The sequence below is a fragment of the Chiloscyllium punctatum genome, chromosome 27 (assembly GCF_047496795.1).
Source record: "Chiloscyllium punctatum isolate Juve2018m chromosome 27, sChiPun1.3, whole genome shotgun sequence".
NCBI lineage: Eukaryota > Metazoa > Chordata > Chondrichthyes > Orectolobiformes > Hemiscylliidae > Chiloscyllium > Chiloscyllium punctatum.
In genome coordinates, this window is record NC_092765.1 from 2,762,244 (window position 1) to 2,776,376 (window position 14,133).

Genomic DNA, 14,133 nt, shown 5'->3' on the forward strand with positions numbered 1-14,133 from the left:
TCAATTTGAATGTCTTCATTACTTGGGGAGATTTTGTTCTCCTTCCTCTGGGTATTAAGACTGAGAGAATTGATGAGAATGTTGTACAAATAGCCTGCAAAGAGCAGCCTTGATGGTGAAGCTTTTCCATTTTCCTGTTTGTCCTGATTCGAACAAACTTGACAAAGGAGAAAATCCAAAGCCTTGCTAATGATCTCAGCAGTGAACCAGAATGCAAAGTCAGGCTGATGTCATATCAGAACCGTGCCATTTCCCTCCAATCAAATTCCCATGGTTCTGATTTATTCCAGATTTATAACAAAATTAGAAGATGCAAATTTCCTCAATTATATTTCCTGCTCTTGAGTTGCACATTATCTCACTGATATTTCTTTTGACAAGGTCCAATATGGGAGATTGACTGAGAAGGTTAACGCACATGGAATTGAGGGAATTGGCAAGATGGATAAGAAACTGACTTAGTAATAGAGTACAAAGGGTAGTGGGAAAAGGCTGTTTGAGTGACTGGAGGCTGGTGTCCAGGTGTGTACCACATTGATCAGTACTGGGACTGTTTTTGTTTGTTATATACTGAAATGAAATAGAACATGGACGAGTTGGACCAAAGGGTCTGTTTCCATGCTGTATATCTCTATGACTCTATGACTCTAAGAAAACGTGAGGAAAATATTAAAGAAATTTGCAGGTGACACCAAGATTGATAGAGTGGTTAATAGCGAAGATGATGGTTGTAGATTACAGCAAGATATAGATGGGTTGGTCAGATCGGCAGACCAGTGACAGATGGTACTTAACCCTGATAAGTGTGAGGTGGTGCACTTTAGATGAAGAAACAAGAAAAGGGAATATTTAATGAATGGCAGGACACTGGGTAGCTCAGAGGAACAGAGGGATCTTGGGGTAATTATTCACAGATCCCTGAAGCCAGCAGATCACATGAACAGGATTGTTAAGTCGGCAAATAAGATGTCGTCGCCACAGCTACATCATTCCGCCCCCAGTGACATCACTAACCTGCACAACCACCACGCCCCATGTGTCTCCACCCCCACGCCGACCTCCGTCACCATGCCTAACCCCGCCCCCACACCGATCTCTGTCACCATGCCTAACCCCGCCCCCACGCCGATCTCTGTCACCATGCCTAACCCCGCCCCCACGCCGATCTCCGTCACCATGCCTAACCCCGCCCCCACGCCGACCTCCGTCACCATGCCTAACCCCGCCCCCACACCGATCTCTGTCACCATGCCTAACCCCGCCCCCACACCGATCTCCGTCACCATGCCTAACCCCGCCCCCACGCCGATCTCCGTCACCATGCCTAACCCCGCCCCCACGCCGATCTCTGTCACCATGCCTAACCCTGCCCCCACACCGATCTCTGTCACCATGCCTAACCCCGCCCCCACACCGATCTCCGTCACCATGCCTAACCCCGCCCCCACGCCGATCTCTGTCACCATGCCTAACCCCGCCCCCACACCGATCTCTGTCACCATGCCTAACCCCGCCCCCACGCCGATCTCCGTCACCATGCCTAACCCCGCCCCCACACCGATCTCCGTCACCATGCCTAACCCCGCCCCCACACCGATCTCCGTCACCATGCCTAATCCCGCTCCCACACTGATCTCCGCCCGCATGCTTAACCCCGCCCTCATGCCGATCTCCGTCCCCGTCCCCACGCCCAACCCCGCCCCCACTCCCAGCTCCAGCCCCACACCAGGTCCTAGCTCCCAGCCCTGCCGTGTTTTCGCCATCCCTCCAGAACTACCCCTCTCTGAGGATGAAAGATCAGTCCTCAGCAGAGGCCTCACCTTCATTCCCCTACGCTCTCGGATTAACGAGTTCAACACGCAGCGAGACATCGAACAATTCTTCCACCGCCTTCGCGTCCACGCCTACTTCTTCAACCAGGATTCTCGCCCACCCTCTGACGGCCCCTTCTCCCGCCTCCAACACACCCCATCCACCTGGACACCCCGTGCTGGCCTTTTACCTGCCCTCGATCTCTTCATAGCCAACTCTCGCCGCGACATTAACCGCCTCAACCTGTCCACCCCTCTCACCCATTCCAACCTCTCACCCTTGGAACGTGCAGCCCGCCACTCCCTTCGTTCCATCCCCAACCTCACTATCAAACGGGCAGACAAGGGAAGCGCGGTGGTAGTTTGGCACAATGACCTTTACACCGCTGAGGCTAAACGCCAGCTCGCGGACACCTCCTCCTACTGCCCCCTTGACCATGACCCCACCTCCCACCACCAAACCATCATCTCCCAGACCACCCATAACCTCATCACCTTAGGGGATCTCCCATCCACCGCCTCCAACCTCATAGTCCCACAACCCCGCAACGCCCGTTTCTACCTCCTGCCCAAAATCCACAAACCTGACTGCCCCGGCCGACCCATTGGCTCAGCCTGCTCCTGCCCCACCGAGCTCATCTCTGCATACCTCGACACGGTCCTGTCCCCCTTAGTCCAAGAACTCCCCACCTACATTCGGGACACCACCCACGCCCTCCACCTCCTCCATGATTTTCGCTTCCCCGGTCCCCAACGCCTTATCTTCACCATGGACATCCAGTCCCTGTACACCTCCATCCCCCATCACGAAGGACTCAAAGACCTCTGCTTCTTCCTTTCCCGCCGTACCAACCAGTACCCTTCCACTGACACCCTCCGTCGACTGACTGAACTGGTCCTCACCCTGAACAACTTCTCTTTCCAATCCTCCCACTTCCTCCAAACCAAAGGAGTAGCCATGGGCACCCGCATGGGCCCCAGCTATGCCTGCCTCTTCGTAGGATATGTGGAACAGTCCATCTTCCGCAGCTACACTGGCACCACCCCCCACCTTTTCCTCCACTACATCGATGACTGTATCGGCGCTGCCTCGTGCTCCCACAAGGAGGTTGAACAGTTCATCCACTTTACCAACACCTTCCACCCCGAACTCAAATTTACCTAGACCATCTCAGACTCCTCCCTCCCCTTCCTAGACCTCTCCATTTCTTTCTCGGGCGACCGAATCAACACGGACATTTACTATAAACCGACCGACTCCCACAGCTACCTAGACTACACCTCCTCCCACCCTGCCCCCATATTCCCAATTCCTTTGTCTCCGCCGCATCTGCTCCCAGGAGGACCAGTTCCAATACCATACAACCCAGATGGCCTCCTTCTTCATAGACTGCAATTTCCCCCCAGACGTGATCGACAATGCTCTCCACCGCATCTCCTCCACTTCCTGCTCCTCCGCCCTTGAGCCCCGCCCCTCCAATCGCCACCAGGACAGAACCCTACTGGTCTTCACCTACCACCCCACCAACCTCCATATACATCATATCATCCGTCGTCATTTCTGCCACCTCCAAACGGACCCCACCACCAGGGATATATTTCCCTCCCCTCCCTTATCAGCATTCCGAAAAGACCACTCCCTCCGTGACTCCCTCATCAGGTCCACAACCCCCACCAACCCAACCTCCACTCCTGGCACCTTCCCCTGCAACCGCAAGAAATGCAAAACTTGAGCCCACACCTCCCCCTTACTTCCCTCCAAGGCCCCAAGAGATCCTTCCATATCCGTCACAAATTCACCTGCACCTCCACACACATCATTTACTGCATCCGCTGCACCCGATGTGGCCTCCTCTATACTGGGGAGACAGGCCGCCTACTTGCGGAACGTTTCAGACAACACCTCTGGGACACCCGGACCAACCAACCCAACCATCCCATGGCTCAACACTTCAACTCCCCCTCCCACTTCACCAAGGACATGCAGGTCCTTGGACTCCTCCATCGCCAGACCACAGCAACACGACGGTTGGAGGAAGAGCGCCTCATCTTCTGCCTAGGAACCCTCTAACCACAAGGGATGAACTCAGATTTCTCCAGTTTCCTCATTTCCCCTCCCCCCACCTTGTCTCAGTCCCAACCCTCGAACTCAGCACCACCTTTCTAACCTGCAATCTTCTTCCTGACCTCTCCGCCTGTCACCCTCACCTTATCACCCTCACCTTAACCTCCTTCCACTTATCGCATGTCCAATGCCCCTCCCCAAGTCCCTCCTCCCTACCTTTTATCTTAGCTGCTGGACACACTTTCCTCATTCCTGAAGAATGCCCGAAAAGTTGATTCTCCTACTCCTTGGATGCTGCCTGACCTGCTGCGCTTTTCCAACAACACATTTTCAGCTCTGATCTCCAGCATCTGCAGTCCTCACTTTCTCCCCAAATAAGATGTACTCTCAGAAAGATGTTGTGAAACCTGGGTTGGATTGAAGGGTCTGTTTCCGTGCTGTACATCTCTATGACTCTGTAACTTGCTTTCATCAGTCATGGCATAGAATATAAGAGCAAGGAGCAATGCTGGAGTTGTACAGAATGTTACTCAGGCCACAACTGGAATATGGTATGCAGCTCTGGTCACCTCACAACTGGAAGGGTTTGATGGCACCAGAGGGTGTACAGAAGAGGTTCACCAGGATATTGCCTGGGATGGAGAAACTGAGCTATAAGGAGAGACTCGATTGTTTTGATTTGTTTTCTCTCCAGCAGAGAAGACTGATTGAGGGGTATAAGATTATGAAGGCCATGGACAGGGTGAATAGAGAGCAGCTGTTGCCCTTGGTTGAGGGGTCAGTTATGGGGGGATACAATTTTAGGGCAAGGGGCTGGAGATTCAGAAGTTTTTGGGGGAAGAAAACCTTTTCAGTCAACAGGTGGTGGGAATCTGTAATGCATTGCCTGGGAAACCTTACATATTTGGATGAGCACTTGAAATATCACAACATCCAAGGATTTGGGACAATTGCACGAAGTTGGGATGAGTGCACCTTAGTGATAGTTATATCGGTGCAGACCTGATTGGCCAAAAGGCCTTCCTGTGCTGTTTGAAGCTAAGAATGTAAGTCCATCTCCATGATAGTGGGCGGACGGCTGAGATTCCAATACAGCATGATCTATAGCTACTCCTTGCATTCAGTGCTTTCCCCAAGTCCTAATTGTTTATGTTCATTTCCCTCTGAATTAGGGCACTTTACATTTTACAGTGTATGCTAATTAGATACTCAAGAAATTGCAGCATAAACTGTAGTTGGGACAATCAATACCCCCAGGGAAGTGTCCTACACTCAACCATTTTCAGCTGCTTCATCAACATCCTTCCCTCCATCATAAGGTCAGAAGAGGGGATATTTGCTGATGCTGCACCATTTCAAACTCCTCACACGCTGAGACAGTCTGGTGCCCAAATACAACAAGATCTGGATGCTAAACAGGGTTGGGTTGACAAATGGCAAACAGCATTCAGGCCACACAAGGGCAGCCTTCAACAAGAGAGAATCGAATCATCACCCCTTGACTTCCAATGGCATTGCCAGCGCGGAATTCCCTACTTATCAACATTTTCAGTTACCATTAAAGAGAAACTGAACTGGACTAACTATGTAAATATAGTGGCTACATGAACAGTTCAGAGACCAGGAAACCTGACAGTGAGAACTCAACCCCTAAATCTCCAATAACTAAAAGCAAAATACAGTAGACCTGGAAATCTGAGACAAACACAGGGAATGCTGAAGAATCTCAGCTGGGCTGGCAGCATCTGTGGAGAAAGGAACAGAGTGAACATTTGTGTCCAGTGACCCTTCTTCAGGGGTCAAGGACAAGGGCAGCCGGTACCTGGGAATACTACCTCCTGCAAGCTCCCCCACAAGCTATTCATCCACACAAACCACCCAGACTTGGAAATATATCACCGTTCCTTCACTGTCGCTGGGTCAAAATCCTGGAATTCCCTCCCTATGACACAGGAGGTGTACCTACACTAAAAGAACTGCAGTGGTTCAACAGGCAGCTCAGCACCACTTTCTCAATGGCAACTAAGGATGGGCAACAATCCTCGCTCAGTCCATGAAGCCCACATCCCTTGAATGAGTGAGAAAAAAGGCTACAATTTAAAACTGCATCAGCATAAGTGTGAACAAGACAATTTTGGTCCATAGTTTAAGAGATAAAAATGAGTCGAATGTTTGTGCTCAACGTTAGGGTCCAGCTTTGATCAGATGTTCATTTCCACTTGATTTAAACATCATATTTACAATGAGGTTATCTTCTCACCTTGAATGTACCCTCCAACGAAAAATATTGCAATTTCACAAGGCAACCTTATTTATAATATCCAATACAGTCGATGAAGAGGTTGGTGCAACATTGAGGTCCGAAGGGCCTGTACTGCGCTGTAATGTTCTATGTTCTTCAATTGTGGCTTCAATTGTTGAACTAATGACTCATTTTGACTCAACAAACACAATGCCAGAGCAATGCACACATGACAACGCACAGAAACCCAAATACTGTGTCCACATATCAAAACCTGAAAGCAGAAAGTTCACCTACTACAGTTAATCTGTTTAAGTGCAATGATCCTGAAATCCCACACAGACTTGTTTGATTCCTGAAAGGGGAAAAAAAACTAATGATTTTCTAATCAGAAAAACACTCTGAAGTATGCACAAGTTGTCTTGAAGATCAATATTTCATTTTCGTCTGTGTTTCAAATTGGCTCTGCCCACATTCCCAAAATTAGTTCAAGCTCACCTTAAGGGGTAGTAAGTGGGATATGGAAGAGATATAGTGGGATAAGATAGGTGCTGAGGGAAAGGAGTGATTATATTCGAGTTTATAAGAGTAGATAATTGTTCCATGACTTTCTCCATCTATCCTTGTTCCTGCAACTTTTGCTTCTATCCAAGGTGGCCTGTTTCCCTAAAGCCTTCAGTATTTTATAAGTATTTCGTCAGACATAATTTCTGTGAAAATTTGGCTACACGATGTCTTATAAATATATATATATATATATATTAACACACTGTCTATACCGAAGTTTCATATATTCCATTCCAATACCCCATTCAATTCCTGCCCACTGTGTGTCAGACTCTGCTTCCCTTCCATGCCAGGTTCCAAATGTGGTGTTCATGTCAGCTCCCACGCCCATTCTGCTTCCTTACTCTACGTAACTGCACACATCCCCGGTCCCTCTTCCTCTAGTGTGATTTAAGGAAGGACCAACAGCACAAACATCATACATGGACAGCCAACTGCCACATGCACATACAAGGTTGGAGTCTGCTCACAAATATTGTTTTGATAAATTGTAACAAATCCTTAATGCCCAGAGAGAATCAGAATGACACTACACAGACTGCTTGAAAAGATCAATAGGATGATCCAAATGAATCCCCATTGATGGCATTTTACAATGATCCACCAGTCAGTGTAATGATGTCATGGGGAATGATGAATAATTTGGGATTCTGATGATCTAATGAGCTTTTCCATATAACAATTTACAAAAATCTTTTTATGGAGGAAACATTTTGTTTATTTTGTGCTACTTTGAACAAAACAATCTGCTTATCTAGTATTTTTAGGAATGGAGATGTGCTGAATCCACCTTTTCGATTGATTATTCCCAAGCATGTAATGACAAATTGGGATAAAATTCTTGCCATGATAACTGAGAAAGCAAAGATCCAAACTGGAGCTGTCCGCAGGTGGGTGCCATTGGGAAGTGGAATATGATTGCTCTCTCGTTATTTTTCTTTTGTATTCTTCCAAATGTTATATGTTATGGAAAAGGCTTATCTCTGTGGATGGAGTATAATTAATTTCTTCTGTATCATTTTTACAGCATTATCACAGCATTATTAAAACTGTATTCTAATAAGATCTAACAGTCTGTCTTTGCAGTAAGAGAGCTTCATCTCTCTGGAGGGAGGTGATGTGGACTAAACTGTTCAAGGAAATGGTCTTTCACAAATTGTCACATTTTGGTTTTCATTGAGTCCCCACTTCAATTTTGGAGCTTTGTTGTTCATCTCCACAAAAATCACAGATTGAGAAAGATCTCCCTGTTGAACTAAATCCCTCCAGTTAGTTGCATGTGATTGATTTATAAAGAGCAACAATTGTATCGCAACACGTGTTCTCTTTAAACAATGAAAAGTTAAAATATTGAATCTTCAACATCCTCTAAAATCCAGGCTTCAACAATGTGGAAGATCTCTTAGCATATGACAGATTTTAATGCCATAGAATTTCTCTAAAAAGCAGTTTTGTACTCTATTTAACAAATAGACTCCAAAGAATAGACTCAATTTGTGCTGTAAACCTCTAGAGCCAAGAAGGCACTGTAAATATACCCGAGGTACCCATATCTAAAAGATCTCAATCTGCTGTTCTCAATTGTTCTTCTTGTAGATCAGATGGCTAAAAGGAGTCTTGATAGAAGTTTGTAAAATCATGAGAGGTCTGGATAGAGTAGACAATGAGTAACTATTCCAGCTCATAAAAGAACCAAAAATCAGAGAGATCCTAAAGTAACAAGTGTGATGTAAGGAAACATGTTTTTACACCATGAGTGATTGGGTCTGGAATTATGATGAAGTGGAAGTGCTGGTGTTGGACTGGGGTGGACAAAGCCAGAAGTCACGTGACACCAGATTATAGTCCAACAGGTTTACTTGAAATCACAAGCTTTCAGAGGGCTGCCCCTTTGTCAGGTGAAGTGAGAGAGAAGAGCACACAGATATAGAATCGATTGGCAGAGAGATCAAGGGCAGAGGAATCAAAAGATCATACAAATGGTGTGAGTGGAGAGTCAGATAATGAGTCTCTGCAGGTATCAGAAGCATCAGATGGTGTGAGTAAAGTGTCAACAGCTGAACAAAAACCAAAGAGATTACCTCTAATCTGATTAAATCAGGGAGAGAGATAATTACAAAAAAATAAAAATAAGGTGGTGCTGGAGACAAACAAAATGACTGGAATAACTTGATAGGTGTAAGGGTCACATGCCGAGGGTCGAACCAAAGTAATAAGTAATACAAAACTGCACAAACTAATGAAGGGAAAGAGATCATAACAATTTATTTGTTGAAACAGGACAATAAGGAAGATGTTACAGATAGAGAACAGTGTGGTGGGGTAACATGAACTCAAGATCACAGTTGGGGCCATCTTCATGGGTATGGAACTTGGTTATCAGCTTCTGCTCAGCGATTCTGCATTAGAACATAGAACATAGAACATTACTGCGCAGTACAGGCCCTTCAGCCCTCGATGTTGCACCGACCCGTGGAACTAATCTGAAGCCCATCTATCCTACACTATTCCATTTTCATCCATATGTTTATCCACTGACCATTTAAATCCCCTTAAAGTTGATGAGTCTACTAATGTTGCATTCCATGCCCCTACTACTGCCTGAGTAAAGAACCTACCTCTGACATCTGTCCTATATCTATCACCCCTCAATTTAAAATTATGTCCTCCCATGCTAGCCATCACCATCTGAGGAAAAAGGCTCTCACCCTATCTAACCCTCTGATTATCTTATATGTCTCAATTAAGTCACCTCTCAACCTTCTTCTCTCTAACAAATACAGCCTTTCCTCATAAGGCCTTCCCTCCATACCAGGCAACATCCTACTAAGTCTCCCCTGAACCCTTTCCAAACCTTCCACATCCTTCCTATAATGCAGTGTCCAGAACTGTATGCAATATTCCAAGTGCAGCTGCACCAGCGTTTTGTACAGCTGCAGCATGACCTCGTGGCTCTGAAACTCAATCTCTCTACAAAAAGCTAACACACTGTATGCCTTCTTAACAACCCTATCAACCTGGGTGGAAACTTTCAGGGACTTATGTATATAGACACAGACATCTCTCTGCTCATCTACACTACCAAGAATCTTACCATTAGCCAGTACTCTGCATTCCTGTTGCTCCTTCCAAAGTGAATCATCTCACATTTTTCTGCATTAAACTCCATTTGCCATCTCTCAGCCCAGCTCTGCAGCTTATCTATGTCCCTTTGTAAGCTACAACATCCTTCACTGCTATCCACAACTCCACCGACCTTAGTGTCTTCTGCAAATTTACTAAGCTATCCTTCTATGCCCACATCCAGGTCATTTATGAAAATGACAAACAACAGTGGCCCCAAAACAGATCCTTGCGGTACACTGCTAGCAACTGAACTCCAGGATGAACATTTCCCATCAACCACCACCCTCTGTCCTTTTTGTGCTAGCCAATTTCTGATCCAAACTGTTAAGTCACCCTCAATTCCATGCCTCTGTATTTTGTGCAATAGCCTACCATGGGGAACCTTATCAAACGCCTTACTGAAATCCATATATACCACATCAACCGCTTTACCCTCATCTGCCTGTTTGGTCACCTTCTCAAAGAACTCAGTAAGGTTTGTGAGACAATCGTGGTCACTATCCTTAATCAATTTATTCCTCTCGAGATGATTATAAATCCTATCTCTTATAATCCTTTCCAACACTTTACCCACAACCAAAGTAAGGCTCACTGGTCTATAATTACTAGGGTTGTCTTTACTCCCATTCTTGAACAAGAGGACAATATTTGCTATCCTCCAGTCTTCTGGCACTATTCCTGTAGTCAATGATGACATAAAGATCAAAGACAAAGGCTCTGTTGTTGTGTATCTTAAAAACTGCCTTGGAGGATGCTTACCCGAAGATCAGAGGTTGAATGTCTTAATCGCTGAAGTCTTTCCTGACTGGGAGTGAACATTCCTGTTGTACAATGGGTTTCAAGATGCCCCCAACATAGCCAGAAAGATCCTCACACAGGGTCCATTGCCTGATGCAGTGGTATGTCCAGGTGTGCTGGATTTGTGTATCTTCAGAAGGCAGTGTAAGTCTCCTATGCAAGAAGTACACGGGAAGAGAGTCCGCAGGATATGTCCATTGCATGTGCTGCAGGCAAGGATGCCCCGAGGCATGGTATATTGATGAGACCATGCAGACTCTATGACAACAGATGAAGGGACACCACGTAACAATCGTCAGACAGGAATGTCTCCTCTCAGCTGGGGAACACCAGTGATCAAGGACATTCTGCCTCTGATCTCTGGGTAAGCATCCTCCAATGCAGCCTTCAAGATACACAACAATGCAGAATTGCTGAGCGGAAACTGATAGCCAAGTTCCATACCCATGAAGATGGCCTCAACTGTGATTTTGGCTTAATGTCACACAACATGTGACCCCACCACACTGTTCTCTATCTGTAAAACCTTCCTTCCTGGCCTGTTTAGACACCATCACCTTAATAATTTGTTACCATTTCTCTACATTAATTAGTTTACACAGTTTTGGATTACTTAATACTCCGGTTAGATCCTCGACATGTGACTCTTACACCTATCAAGTTATTCCAGTCATTGAGTTTGTCTCCAGCACCACCTTATTTTTAATGTTCTTGTAATTATCTCTCTGCCTTATTTAATCAGATTGTAGATCATCCCTTCAGTTGTTATTGAGCTGTTACCACTTTACTCACACCATCTGGCACTTTTGGTCACTCATTTGACTTCACCTGATGAAGGGGCAATGCTCCAAAAGTTGGTGATTTCAAATAAACCTGTTGGACTATAACCTGGTGTCATCTGACTTTGGAATTATGATGGAGGCAGAATAAGAGTCAATTGAAATATTCAAGAGGGGATGAGAGAATTGTTTGAAAAGCAAGATTGTGCCAGGGTGGGGTTGAAAAGGTAGGCGAGTAACACTGAGGCAAAATGCTTATTTGGAGATCTGGTGAAGATGGGGAGGTGATGGTCCAGTGTTATTATCATTAGACTATTAATCCAGAGACCCAGATAATGCTCTAGGAACCAGGGTTTGAATCTTGCCATAGAGGATGATAGAAATTTGAATTGAACAACTATCTGGAATTAAGAGTCTAATGATGACCATGAATCCATTTTCAATTATCAAGAAAAACCCATCTGGTTCACTCATGTCCTATAGGGAAGGAAACTGTCATCCTTACCTGGTCTGGCCTACATGTGACTGCAGACCCACAGCAATGTGGTTGACCCTTAATTTTTGTCTGGGCAATTAGGGATGGGCAATAAATGCTGGGCCAGCCAGATCCTGTGAATGAATGAAAGAAAATGGGCTGAATGGCTCCTTCTACACTGGACCATTCTGTGATTTGACGTTTATGTTTTCAAGTGTATTTGTACGTTAGACACAATTCCAACATTGGTATTTTGTTTTATTTCTAGGCAAGGTTATATTTCTAAGCCTGGTTATATTACTATTTTGTGCTAAGAATGTGCAGTTAGATGAAGACGAGACTGTTACTCTCTGGTTTACTGCACTGTCAGATTCATATTCAGTGTATTTTATTTAACAGTTCAACTTCATAGCTTACATTTTCATACAAACCTCAATTGCTAATGATGGCAACAGATTCTATCAACTTAACTACATGAAACCATTGCCTTGCAACCCATCTTGAACTCTGAACTCACAGCATCCACTCCATCCATAGAATCATACAATACTAAAGAGGTCCTTCAGTACATCAAGTCTGCACAGACAAAAACTACTTGGTTTCTACACTCGTCCCACTTTCCAGCACTTGGTCCATTGCCTTGAACGTTTTGACATTTCAGTGCTCATCCACAGATGTTTTAATGGTTGTGAGGTTTCCTGCCTTGACTCTCCTCCCAGGTAGTGCATGTCAGACCCCCAACACCCTCTGAGTAAAAAAAAGTTTTTCTCAAATTCCCTTTAAACTTCCTACTTTTCATTTTAAAACTATGCACATTGTAAGTGATCCTTCAACTGAGAGGAATAGCTTGCTTTCTGTCCAGCCTGTCCATTCTCCTCATAACCTTATACACCTCAGTCAGGACCATCCTTAACCTTCTCTCTCCAAAGAAAGCAACCTGAGCTTATCCAGCCTTTCTTCACTGCTAACCTGCTCCATCTCAGACAACATCATGGTGAACCTCCTTTGCATCCCCTCCAGTGCAATTGCAGCTTTGCCATAGTTTGGTGACCACTTCTGAGACACAACCTAATCTGAACCAAATATGACATCATCTTAGATCATGATGGAAGTTTCTGACCTTACACCCTCCTCCATCACAAAGCCACCTGTTTCTCCATTGTCTGCCTGAGTAACCTGCAGCTGAATCACTATCAGCCTGGTTTACTACTCGCTCAGTGTCAGTTTCGTACCATCACTGTCAATAAAATTTAACTCTGTACCCAGACCCGATTCCGCTCAAACAGTCACTTACACATTGCCCTTTCCACACGAGCAAAACTTCACTCCTGGTTTAACTAATTCTGCTCCACCCCCAGTGCCTCAAATTTAAAAGGTGCATCCTCAGGTTTAAATCCCTCCCTGGTCTATCCCTCTTGGAGCTCAGTGAACTCTTCCAATTCCACAAATTAACCCCCTCACCTCTCCAGTCCTCTGTGGAATCCCACTTTCATGTTCCTTGGCACGATCCCTCAGCTCCCTATAGCACCCAAAACCATCCTACCCTTCCCTATCTCCCTCTACTCATTTCGATCCTTTCTTGGAACAGACCTTTGTGCCAATCCTCCTGATATTTGTTACTTTTGGTTTCCATTTTCTTTTCCTTGTGCCTCAGTAAATGGCCTGGCAGTCCTTCTTCGGTCAAAGTGATTTACAGGTGCAAGATGTTGTATGTTTGCTGTTATAACTGCCAGTTAATGGTTAAACCAACTATTCTGAGAGGGGCTTTCACTGTTTTAACTGTATTTTATTAACATGAAGCTTCAATAGAGATGAGGCAGGACAACAAATTTTGGAATTAAATAATAATCTTAACAGCAATTTGATGATGATGTGATTGCTGTGATCTAATCTAATCTAAAAAAAATCCAGTTGGAGTGACATTGGTGGGCCTTTGGATCATTCTACAGCTCTCCAGCCAACCAGACCACTGGAATGAATAATCATATTTTTGATATTCTTTTGTATTATTGCCTATTATTACATTTTTGATTTAAAAAATTACTGATAACTCATTCAGGTGTATGTCAGCCTCAAGGAAAACTGCTTTATTTTCTGCAGACTTTGTACAGTGAGTGGACAGATCATAGACAGTGGGGGAGAGTTGGAGAGTGGACAGTACTATGTAGCTGTGGGATCTGAGAAATTCAAACATCTTCCTTACCTTGAACTCCTCGTTTGCAAAATGTCATCACAAAATGCTTACAGGTAATTTCAGTTCAGGCACTTGG

The 14,133-nt window shown here is 45.2% G+C and overlaps 1 protein-coding gene and 1 long non-coding RNA gene across 5 annotated transcripts in view; one reads left to right on the plus strand and one right to left on the minus strand.

The window, feature by feature from the left end:
• Positions 1-14,133, plus strand: part of dcdc2b (doublecortin domain containing 2B) — an 81,707-nt gene that overhangs the window by 33,644 nt on the left and 33,930 nt on the right. The window contains exons 4-5 of the mRNA XM_072547915.1: positions 7,444-7,575; positions 13,964-14,110. Of these exons, the coding sequence (XP_072404016.1) occupies positions 7,444-7,575; positions 13,964-14,110 (279 nt within the window). The remainder of the gene's footprint in view (positions 1-7,443; positions 7,576-13,963; positions 14,111-14,133) is intronic.
• LOC140453357 (uncharacterized) overlaps positions 1-14,133 on the minus strand; it is a 195,719-nt gene that overhangs the window by 27,825 nt on the left and 153,761 nt on the right. The gene's annotated exons all lie outside the window — the stretch shown is intronic.